The 12,268-nt window shown below is 35.1% G+C and overlaps 1 protein-coding gene across 3 annotated transcripts in view; it reads right to left on the bottom strand.

The window, feature by feature from the left end:
* PREX2 (phosphatidylinositol-3,4,5-trisphosphate dependent Rac exchange factor 2) overlaps positions 1-12,268 on the bottom strand; it is a 176,725-nt gene that overhangs the window by 87,470 nt on the left and 76,987 nt on the right. For all 3 annotated transcript variants that reach the window (XM_071737737.1, XM_071737736.1, XM_071737738.1), the window contains 8 exons: positions 10,891-11,035; positions 9,279-9,379; positions 4,866-4,969; positions 3,455-3,504; positions 2,819-2,894; positions 1,996-2,068; positions 704-846; positions 465-557 (listed from right to left, as the gene is read on the bottom strand). In XM_071737737.1, coding sequence (XP_071593838.1) covers positions 465-557; positions 704-846; positions 1,996-2,068; positions 2,819-2,894; positions 3,455-3,504; positions 4,866-4,969; positions 9,279-9,379; positions 10,891-11,035 — 785 coding nt within the window. The remainder of the gene's footprint in view (positions 1-464; positions 558-703; positions 847-1,995; positions 2,069-2,818; positions 2,895-3,454; positions 3,505-4,865; positions 4,970-9,278; positions 9,380-10,890; positions 11,036-12,268) is intronic.

Genomic DNA, 12,268 nt, shown 5'->3' with positions numbered 1-12,268 from the left:
TAAATGTATACAGACTCCCAAGCAGTTCAGCAGAATATTAATTTACCCAAAGACCATCTAACTAACAAACCAAGACTGTAATTTATTCATTAAAATTCTCAAACTCTAGACTTTATCCAAGGTTTGATATGTCCTTTATTATGAAATACATCAAGTGCAACTCAAAACAAGTGCAATTCATAATTAATGTAATCACTGGGATATTATAAAATGTACTAAAAAAACTTGTAACTTTTATATCGCTGATCTATATAACAATTTACCTGAGTGGAAAATGAGTGTTGATAAGGGTCAGTGCAATATTTTAAACAAACAAAAACCACAAAGGAGGAAAAAAACATTAATGACGTTAGAAAATTGTCATTGTTGCCTTCTACTACTACAGATTTTCCTAACTGATGTACAAAACATACATCTGTGATCAAATGAATAAAACTGGTAAGATGATTTTTAATTGTCGATACCTCAGCGTTTGATCCTTTCTCCACCACTTTAATAATTGGCACCTTATTTTTATCTTCTAAACCAAAACCATATGTGCCTTCATTAGATTTAATCTGAAAAATAAAATTGTTCAAAATATTCTTCAGAAAATCATTAATAAGACATAAATATCCCCTTTAAATAACAGAACATGGTGCTAATTTGTTGCCGCTACAAGGAATTTTTTACTCAAAGCATAAAATCATTGAGTTTCACTCACCAGTAATGACTTGGCTATGACATTTTCCACCACTTTCAGATCATGTTTCATGAGTCTGTGCTTCATATTTGACCCTTCCATTTCTTCATCCGCATAAAAACGGAACAGCAGTGGTTCATCTTTAAATTCACTTTTCTCTAATACTGTATGATACAATCCCACAAATATTAATCCTTTTTTCTTCTGAACTTTTGAACATCATGTGTTTCATGAACCATAAAATATTAAACATGCATACACATATTAAATGTTAATAAAACTATTTTTGTGTGTGAATATTAATTTTTAATATAAATAACAGCTTTTATTTGGGTCCATCACAGATACATATCACTAAGTACATTTTCCACTACAGCATTTGGATTCTACCAAGTCAACAGAGACACATTAGCATGAAATGGCTAATGGCATTTAGCGAAAATGTCAAGCCCAAGGGTTTTTTTCCTAAGAATGATTTAAAAACATGATTTTGAAAAGCCCTGCTGGACAGCTGCTTAAGATGTTCACCACCAGATTCTGGCACTCTCCAGGTGGTGAAGCATGCCAGACTTAGTATTAGAAATTGGTTTGGTGGGGATGTGGAAGCAACTACAACAGCAGATGGATGCAGATTGCATGTTTAAAAGTCAAAGGAAAAAGAATAAACAGCACCAGAGAGGAAGTTAATTCTCCCTCTTTCTCTAAACAAGCTGATGAGAAAATAATTTTTTCCTCTTTTCACTTCTGCAAATGACCTACTGCTTCAATCCTTTCACTGAAATCTTCACTCTGATGGCTTTAAATGTGACCTTGTTCACCTCACTTTTGGTTCTGCACATATCTCTGCTCTCCTCTTGCTTCTTCTTTGTTCACTGATGTCCTTATGATTGCCATTTTTCTAGAGGCTCTTTTCCCCAATTGCCACCATATCACCTTTTAAGTCATGTTCTTCCATACTATCTTCACTCCCCCCCAAAAAGGCTTCTTTCTTTCCTATGTATTTCCCACATTTTTACTGTCTCGTCTGTGCAAACATGTAGTACCTGCTTAAGAAATTACTTTCAATGTAGGTAACATCCTTCAGAGGATGAATTTCTCAGCACGTGTTATAAAAAGGTCTGAAAATAATTTTCAGCATATAAACCAGCTATTTTTCTTTCTTGAAGATTGTAATGTAGGTCTCCTTAGCAATACAATGAAACAACTTCCTATCCCTTCTGTAATTTCTTTACCAGTCCCTGCATTCCCTTCAAATTATGTAGATAGCTTTAAACAAAAGAGCAGCATAGCTTATACAGAATGTATTTACTTACCATGGTGCATAAAGCCATTATCACAAAGAGCTACACCAAATATCATGGCTTCCTCCCTCGTCCGGCAGTCCCCCTGTTAAACCATAACATGTTTTTTAAAACACATTTTAATACAGCAGCAAAATGGATTCTATGCACAATGGCATTACCTCACAGGGCTGGCAATAGTTGTACATTACATTTAACATCACTCACTTTAGATACATTTATAGCATACATGTAAAACAGTATATAATGTTTATCACAGAATTACAGATTAGTTTGGGTTGGAAGGCACCCTTAATGCACTAACTCTTTATAACCTTTATAGGTACAAATACATATGTGAAAATTTCAGTAAAATTGCATTCTTCATAAAAATTAAACCTATTAGAATCTAAAAGCATCCAGCTGTTTAACTTTCATTTTATAAAACTGGTACATGTTGACTGAGTGAAGAGGATACCCTGTTCTTGTGCCTAGTTTGCTTAAAATAGAACTGATGACAGCAAATTATTACTGATTTTTATCCATCTAGTAGTAATTCAGAGTTTTTCAGAGCCTATCTATTTCAAATCACAATGTTACACACTGAACCACAAAGCTAAGTCTCATTTAAACATTTAAAGTTCAATTGCAAATAAGGAAGATAAGCACAAAATGGACAAAAAGCACAGCTGCTGATGGCTGATGTACTTTACTAGTTTAAGAGGATTACATTTACACATGCTGGTCTAATAACCCTTACACAAAGTGTCTGCATGTTATTCTGCTTAGTACATCACCACCTTTCAAATTCTAATTTAAATGCAAAACATACAGAAATCCAAAGGTGTACACTTGCCTGTGCAATCAACCAGTCTATGAGCTTGTTAGCCATGACCACAGATTTGTAGGTTCTCAAATGATAATCTTTATCCCTGTGCAAAACAAAACCATTTTTAAAAAACACAAAACACACAAAAACTCAAAAGACCCTAGCAGAAAAAAAAAAACAAACCAACTTGTATTTCACAAACAAATATGAATGAAGTATTCTGAAATGGTTCAGAAGTTGCCTCTGGAGTAAAAAAGCAAATCAAACCTTTCAGTGTAGATAGAAAGAGGAGGCTGACCAAATCCTACTTGGGCAATAATAAGCATAAAAACAGCTACTTTGTTGTAGCTGGAACTCTCCAAATGAGGTAATGGAGTGCTAGTAATGGGGCAAATGTATTAATCTATACAGTAAGCATACAAGCATATCCATCAGGACCTAGAAGGCTCTAAAACTCTGTGAAAAAAAGTAATTTTGAGCAGAGTTTGCAGTCATTTAGTGATTCAGTTATTCTCTTTGTCTTGATAGCCCTTAAGTCTTCTCTGATTACTCCCAGGAGACGACTCTTGAAAGAAGGGGTTAGGTTCCTACATTCCATCACAGTATATTCAGATTATACACTTCTCCCAAATGACTCTCTAAGGATTTGCCAATAGGACTCACCTAATTACTGGGGTAAACAGACTGTGAAGGCGACAGTACAGTCGTACACCCTGTTAAAGAGGGAGATGAGCTTAGTTAACCATGTGTTCACATCACTGAGAACATCAGAGAAATGGACACAGTAAGGAAGCCTCTATGTTCTAAATGCTCTGCATTTAAACAGTAAAAAAAGTCTGTTCTCATTTCTATATAATTTCATGTGCCAAAACTATTTCCAAAACTATTTATATTGATGAATAAATTATGAAAACCAAAATATTTCCAATCCAATCTCAGTTTCACTAAGATGCAGAAAGGATTAAGGTAGCTTCAACACAATTCTGAAGGTATAGTACTTTAACAGAAAAGAACACAAAACTTAAACATAAAACAATGCTTCCATGCATTAAGGTTTCCCCAATCTCTGGTTGCTATTCTACACATCGAGTGAGTAATTAAATTTTTTAAAAACCACTGCATTTGATTATATGCATCAATACTTAACTGACAAATTAAAATTATGACTAACCAATACACTTTAAAAAACAATAGAAAAAGATTACAAGATTGGAAATGTTTGCAATTTAGAAACACAAACAAACATTTGGAGGAGTTTTAGAAACTACCATCAGAAAATGTTACTTTAAAAAAAGGAATCACAATCCTACTCCTTTACAGACCTTAAAAAAACAATTATGTTTATAACATAAAGAAGAACCGTGTACAGCAAATTAAAAGCTGTGTCAAATTAAATTCCATCCTATTTTGCTGCCCCAGGTTGTTCAGTATCAAAGATTTTTCTAGATATACCCTACATTAACAAATGCCTGCAGAAAAGTGAATTACATTATAATGTAATATCAGAATGCTGACATTTCCTTCTGCCTCAAAATCATGAAATTTTTATTACAGAGTTTAAAGGCAAGTTTGTTCAATCATTTTCTTATGCTCAGTAATGTAGATGGATAGCATTACCTATCTGTGTTTAAACATCTACTTTACTACTGATGTACTACCTTCTCAAGGCACCAATAAAAGACACTCTGATTTAAGAGAAAATTAAAAACAATTGTCCATGTATGGCTTCCTATCTATTAAAATGGACGGAGAAATACAATAGATGGAAAAGCCAGATTCAGAAAAAAACAGAAACACAGGGAACACATCCTGCATATAAAACTATTAAATAAAAAGAAGTAAAAACCAAAACAATTTTAATTTTGTATTTAAAATGTGTAATGAGAAGCCAAAATCATCCTTTACAAACCAAAAAATTAATTTCATTCATGTAATTAATTTGACTCATGTAAGTATACAGGCAGGCAAGTGGAAGGGAATGTTCTTTATCATATAATACTTGGCATTGTTTTACAAGCAGAACCTCCATTTCTCATACACTCTTCCCAACAGGAGGAACTATTCTATCCTGTACCTTAGAGATCACATCCTGCATCTCATTTCTGGGGTAGTACGTTCCATCATCGTATCGGAATCTGTAGAGCATGTGTTCAGGTTTGAATTGGTGCTTATCTGTAACTAAATTAAAAAAAAAAAAAAAAATTCATGTATTATTAGGTGACTTTCTGAAGAAAACAAGAGAGAAGAGGACCAGTATCATTTAGTCTAACAGCAGCCTGTTATACAGCAGCAGGCAGATGCAGATTTCAGACAGGGAGCACAGAAAAGGCAATTAGATCATCTGCCCTAAGTTTCTTGATGTCATCAGTGACATCATTACTTACAATGTTTAAGTACTCCAGAAGAAACAAAAAAATTTCAAGTCACGGAGCAAAAAATAAGACAAGCAGGCAGGGGGAACAGTCTGAAAAATTAGTCACTGAAACCTGTTCTTGTCTTCAGTGCTTTTGGCAAAGCTTATTGACCAAATAGCTAAATAAATCTTCTTTTGCAACTATTCATGCTATGTTCCACATTATTCTCTATCTCAGTTGAGTCAAAAAAAACCCAACAAACCCTCTATAACACATCTGACCAATCTTGCTCTGGGGAGGAAAGGGAGAAGTAACATCCTCTGAAGGTTGTCATTGCAAGAAACTTGCAATCATTATGAAGGTGTTGAGAATCTATTTCCCCAAAGACCCATGGAAAAGAATCTTAACACTGATCTCCAGAGTTTCACAAGAATACAACAACTTCATAATTTCAAGTGCTTTGTCAAAACAGTTATATGCGATGATGGAAAGTTTCTCCTGGAAATGGAACTACAGCACATCTTTCTGAAAAAAAGCTGATACATTTGGTGGCTGAGGACAGCACTGGGCCCTCGCAATATCCTAAGATTAACATCTTGTTGTATTAATTACTGTTTTGTCTGCAGATGTAAGCTTTAATTTTGAAATTAAATTTGCGTGTCATCAACTGAGAAAAGACACTACTGTAATGTCTTCATTAATCAAACTAACATGCCTGACAGTGTCAGGTAATTCTTCCATGCATACCTTCCTACACTACGTGATTAAACCATCAACCATTATGCTCTTCCAAAAATTTTGTTAGGCACCATAAACTTTGTATAGCGAGGTACCTGCTCTCTGCGTTGTTTTTCATGCCCCTTCATGCTCCTCAGTACTTCCCCACATCATTTGATATATGGATATAAAAACTATTTTTCATACACTAAGTGGCTTCCCCGTTGTCATGTGCAAGAGCAAAATTACTTCTATACCTGTATTTGATATACCTACTAGCAGTAAATCCCAGGACACTATTCCAATTGCCTTGAACTGATGGTGAACCCTAAGGTGATAATCCAAAATAACCCTTAAGCTCTTTTACCTTTCATCAGTTCTCAATACATCATATAGAGAGTACAAAAGTTTCATATGCAATGTCCAGTCCAACTATGAATTTTAATCAGTTGTGATCACTTAACTCAGGAAAAAAGATATTTCCTAGTTTCATAATTAAAAATAATTTCCTACTGTTGGAGAAAAAATGTATTACACTAGATCAACCTACATGAAGAGTTTTTAAAACAATCAACTACAGAAAATTGGACTCCATAGCACCTTTCCATCCTTCCATGCCCATGACAAACAGTGTCTGCCCTCCTGAGAAACTCAAGCACTGCTCTATCCTTGCAGTCCCACCTTACACACAGTGCACCAGAAACTAAGGGAGCAGGTCCACAGATGTGGATCATCCCAAACTCTCAAAAGGAAGGAAACCAGGCAAGGATGCTTCTTATTACAGAAATGTGCAAAATACCATATATATCCAGGGAGTGCTATGCACTGTAAATTATTATTTGTTTTTTGGGAGCATTGCTTTCTGTGGTATAGATGTGATTTGGCCTGTTCCACCCAAGAATGATAGATATTCTATCACCTACCATACTAGCATATAAAACTGGGGAAAAAAAAAAAAAATTAAAAATTTTGCTTTCCTTTTCACTAAAATCAGCTCTACATTTGCAAGGCCACAGTTTCAAACACTAAAAAAGCTGATTAAATGATCCATTTCCACTAAAATAAGGAACCCCAAGTCATTTTCTATGTCACTCCCAGCAATATATACTTTGTGTTAACATAAGTATCACATGGCGTACACTAAGACAGGGGAACTGATCCAGGTTTAAACTGGTCTACTATTTTTTTTTTGCTAGGGTAATTTTCACTCAGATCAGCCCATCATTCCAGAAAATATCTTCACCAAGCCTCCTCACTGTTGATGTCATCATTTCATGCTGGATATCATTGTCTAGCTACCTTATAGAAGAGTAAATAAATTTAATCACAGACATGTGAGGATTCACATTAAGGATTCACAAATGGCATCCACTGCAGTTCTTCAGTAACTATTGGCAAAAGCTCCATACACCTTTCCTGAGTGCAGGATTTTTTTGAGGTTTGGATAACCAGAAGATTATGACTGTCCTCTCTTTGTTCTTGTATTTTTATTTTGCTAAGTTGCTGGTCTGAGATCCAATCCATAAGTAAAGTTAAGAGCTTGTAAATCTGTGAATTCAATGGTAGCTTAGTAATTTTTGACAGTAAAATAACCAACTAATTTTAAAACTATCTGATATTCAGAATACTTTTGTGACAACGAAGCTCATTACCACCTTGAGAAGAAGTTTCCATCTCCAGTCATGAGCAGCAAGTGAGAGGACAAAGTACCTCAGCTCACTGGCTGATGTAAGCAATTTCATGGATTAGAGAATGCCTCCAGTGGGAATTAAAATAGAAACATACAAACAGAACTTTTCCTTTTGCAAAATGGGAGGAAAAAAACCTACCAAACAAAGGAAAATCATAACTTGTCTACTTGCAGGAGTTCACACAGCAGGAAGTAAAACAATGCCCATCACAACATGGGTCTGGCATTGCTAGAACTAAGCTCCATACAGTCAATGTCCAGCACAGTAAATATACAAAGTCTAACAAAGCCCTCTAAAACATTTGCAATGTGAATAACAGCCAAACTTTCTCCCTTGCTCCCCCAGTGAAAAGAGATGGTTCATTCAACTTTATTTTAAGAATTCTATTTTCACTGAAGCACAGCTGGATTCTCTATTCAAAGTAGCATGTCTGGCTCACAGTTCTGTGCTCTAATATAATTACCCTTTTATCTCATGAAATTACACAATATTCATTTAATTCTGTATTCAGAAAGTCTATGAGTGTATTTAGGATATAAATTACAAGATCAGGAGAAGACTCGTTGGCAACAGAATCATTCCATTAAGAACAATCCTCTGTGTGTAGTAAATATAATGCCATCTGACATTTGAATGATGGTGGAGGAAAACCATGTAGACTGACATTAAAGAATTAAAGACATGACTACTGATGAATAAACTTAATGTTTTTCCTCCTACAATGCACGTTTAAAATGCATACAGCTACTCTGTTCCTCCTACTTTCTTTCCAGACAAGGAAACTGAAAAAATAATGGGAAAGAACTTATAAAGTAAATATTAATTGCTGGCTGCTATCTGTAGGTATTAAAATTTATATTATCAAGGATTCCATACAAATTTCCAAGATGGAGCTAGGCTGGGATGTTTTTGCATAAAATACTTCACAATTTGTTTGAATTTTTTTTAAGTGATTGAACTCACTGTAAGCTAAACATGCCTTCAAAAACTAAAGTTTCTCCAGTTGGCTGAAATGGTCCTGTTGGAATGAACCTTGTGAAAGGGACAGAGATGAGGACCTGCTCTCTCATAATAGAAAAAATGGAACAACATGTTGTCAATGCAGTGTCAAATTCCTTCCAGAAATCAAACCTTTTTATTGGCTCAAAACCTGACTCATTTCAGTGATCATTCTCTCCAGAACAAGCTAAATGCAGATAGATGACGGAAAGTTTCAGCATAAAAGTATCAGCTTTACTACCTATACAATGTCATGAAATTAAAGCCTTGAAATTAAAAATACTAAACTATTGAATTCTAGGTTGGATTCCATCAGCTCCACTTGTAATACGTAACAGCTGATCAGGCACATTTATCAACAGCCAAATGTGACCTGCTCTCTTCTACAATCCTCAGTTGTGCATGTAGCCCTAAAAATCCTGGCCTTAATAAAAGGTCTAAATCCTCAAAAGCAGCCTACTCTTTTCTGTTCCCACAGAATTTCTTTTGCTCAAAAAAACATCAGCAATGTTTCTCCAGGTCCCTGTTTTCAATCCTGTGATCCCAACAGCATAGATGTGATCTGATTAAACCTATGGAGACTCTCCCGCCCCCAGAGGTCCCTGCAAGGGTATCATGTGGATTCAACAAACACTCTTGCATTAAAAAGAGCACCTTTACTGTCAAACAAGATTAAGTCACAACAATTACTTTGAAAAAAAGTAAGTCAAAATTAATTGTATTTACCATGATGGATAATGCCATTCTCTAATAAAGCTTGGCCAAGATGAACACCTTCTTCAGATCTGTGTATTTCTCCGATTTCCAACAACCAGGACACAAATTCACTAAATTAAAAACAGATTAAAAAAACATAAACTTTAAAAGTTATACCACCACATCAACTACATTTCCCTCTCAATTAGTAGTGTTCCTTACTAGGCTAGTAAGTGATTCTTAAGTCTAAGGTTCTTCAGAGTACCATATCACCTTTAAAAAACCCACTCATTTCAACTTTTTTATTATTTCAATATAAATACATATGGTTTCCCTTGAGATGTCTTGTCTTTGCTGTACAGAAGTTTTACCCTTGCACAGGGTGCACCATTAGCAAGTTTGCTGATGATGCCAAACGAAGAGGTGATGGTGACTCTCTTGAGGGACAAGAGGCCTTATAGAGGGATCCAGATAGATTATTGATAATCATCAATGGCATGAAATTTAACAAGACAATTGCTGTAGGTCCCTTCCCACTGAAATATTCCATTCTAGTCTAGTTCATTCTGTTCTATTCCATTCCATCCTGTCTCCAGGAGCTTTGGGATTTCATAAAGTAGAATAACCCTATGTGATGAGACCATCAACCATAAGGCAATCCCAGGCATACCTACAGCACCTGCCCGGGGCAGATATGCTGGGAAGGCAGAACATAATCACAGTATGATAGAACAGTAAGCCTGTTACAAATGTGTGTTACAGATCAAAAGAACAGTATGTTGAGGTAGTTCAGCATTCACATTTATGGGGTTTAACTGGTGAGATAGCACAGAAAAGCAGCTGTTTGGCAGCAGGCTTAAAAATTTAATATATGGCTTCTCACCATGAGTGTATTCTTTACCTACTGCCAACAACTTCTCACCAGCTATGTGAAACAGCACATGAAATCTGCCCAAGTTTTGTTCCTACTTTTGGACCCAGCAGTGAATATCATCACCATCATCTTTTGTATACAACAGTCACTGTACTTTGCAGAAATGCTTCCCATGCTTAACAGTCCTACACTCAAATAAGTGATAACCTCTCCACCACCCAAACTAATTTTTTTGTCATATACACTTTTTAAGGGACATATTGCTTTCTCCTCTTGCATTTAGTCTTCTTAGGCCAAAGTCATAATATGACATTCTAAAAATACTCATGACAATAGGGGTAGATTTTTTTAAAATGTAACTTGTATTTTCAACTCTGTGTCTGACATTCAGGCAAGAGGATGACAGAAAGCATTTTAGAGACAGATTTTTTTTTTAAATTGAATAAGGCAATTTTTATACTTTAGATCCTTCAGAGACAAAATGCACTGGGCAAGTTGGAAGTTATTTCTTTAAAGAAACCATTTTATTCAATGCATTTTCATATACTGAACATGCCTTTGCAGCCTCATCCCTTCAACAAGCTACCCTGGAATACAAATGCACATCCATAAATTTCAGGCAGATCAGTTTCCATTTTGGATAAACTCTGGGAGGCAAATGGGCCTAACAGACATAACACGTGAAGCGTGGTTTCCGCTTAATCTCAAAGAACATCCAAAATGAGTTTTTAGCTGGTAAAAATTTATGCTATGAAATGCATATAATACCTTCCAAGGAAGCATTTGGGGAAAGTGGTTAATTTCCTCTTCCTGTCTTTGATGAGATTCCCCTGTTTGCACATCATATTGTACAGTCTTTCGCCTTGCTCAGAGATCATCACCCAAGTGTCCTGCTCCATGCCCAATTTTAAACCTGCATAAAATGCATTAAAATTTCATTAAGTGATAATGCCATTATATTTCAATATCTTCCCCAAAAATGGAGAAGCAATACCAATAATCTATCTACAAAAACAGGAGAGGGATTGTTTTCCATTATTTTCTCAGTATCAAGATTGATCTATGAACATATAATACTCATAAAGTATAATCAAATTTTATCTATAATTTCCTCATAGTCAAGCTAAGCTGTTATTGAAAATGTGCACCTGTACCAACATCACTATTGATACTGCACTATTGATACTTGTGCTGAGATTTCCAGACTTCAGTGAACATTTGCAAGGGAGTAGTCATGTCTGCTAAAGTTTAAAAGGGCCTTAGTTTTGCTTTTATCATGTGATAGAAAATGTTTTCACTCAAAGGAAACTTTTTCAAATTTCCAATGAACACTAACTAATTATCTGAATTTGTTACTGTCACACAAAATTAATTCACCTGATTTCCACAAAAGCATTTAAATAACTTGATTTTTATTTGCTTCAGAATTTCCTCCAAAAAATGAAAATTATAAAACAGTACAGTTGAATATTTCTTACTGGTTTATTTTTCGCTGTTACTCATCTTGAGAAAATCTTTATGTTTCTGAATAACAAATGAACAAAACCAGGTTTTGTTGAATTATGCATCCTACTGGTCACTCAGAGAAGCATCCTATGTGCATCCCCCATAAGCAACTGCTAATTCTGGACAAACCATCCGGTTCTAGCTCTCAATTTCTGCTCAGATTTTCACATTTTTAAAGCTATAGCTGTACATTTTAAAAGCCACTTCTTTAATTCTAAAAAAATGAGCCAGAAAAAAAAATGTACGTGTTGTGAGGAAAAGCTAATAATGGTATGGGAAACAGCTAAAGTGTCTTTCATTATCTATAAACCAGAAGATAGTGGTGATGTCACACAAACAGAGCAAACCTGATTTATTCCCAGGAATAACCAAATACTGCTTTGAGAGCTTACAGGATGTTGATGCTTTTATTTGTATTGATTATTTGAATGAAGTCATCACATCACCATTTAAATAAATTATTCTCTCTTCAATAAATTTCTACTTGCTGAATGCCTCAAGTGGTTACAGGAAAGCCTCCAAACTGAGCAAAAAACTTCCTAGCAAAAAGTTTCCAATTTCAGTTTTATTTCTCATAGCAAGAAAATATAGCCCAGCAAGCACACTTAAGCAGTCTTTCTGCTTGAGAAAGACTTTTTGC

Source organism: Heliangelus exortis, chromosome 2, assembly GCF_036169615.1.
Source record: "Heliangelus exortis chromosome 2, bHelExo1.hap1, whole genome shotgun sequence".
NCBI classification, from domain to species: domain Eukaryota; kingdom Metazoa; phylum Chordata; class Aves; order Apodiformes; family Trochilidae; genus Heliangelus; species Heliangelus exortis.
The sequence above is the reverse complement of the archived record's forward strand: the minus strand, read 5'-3'. Positions and strand labels throughout refer to the sequence as shown.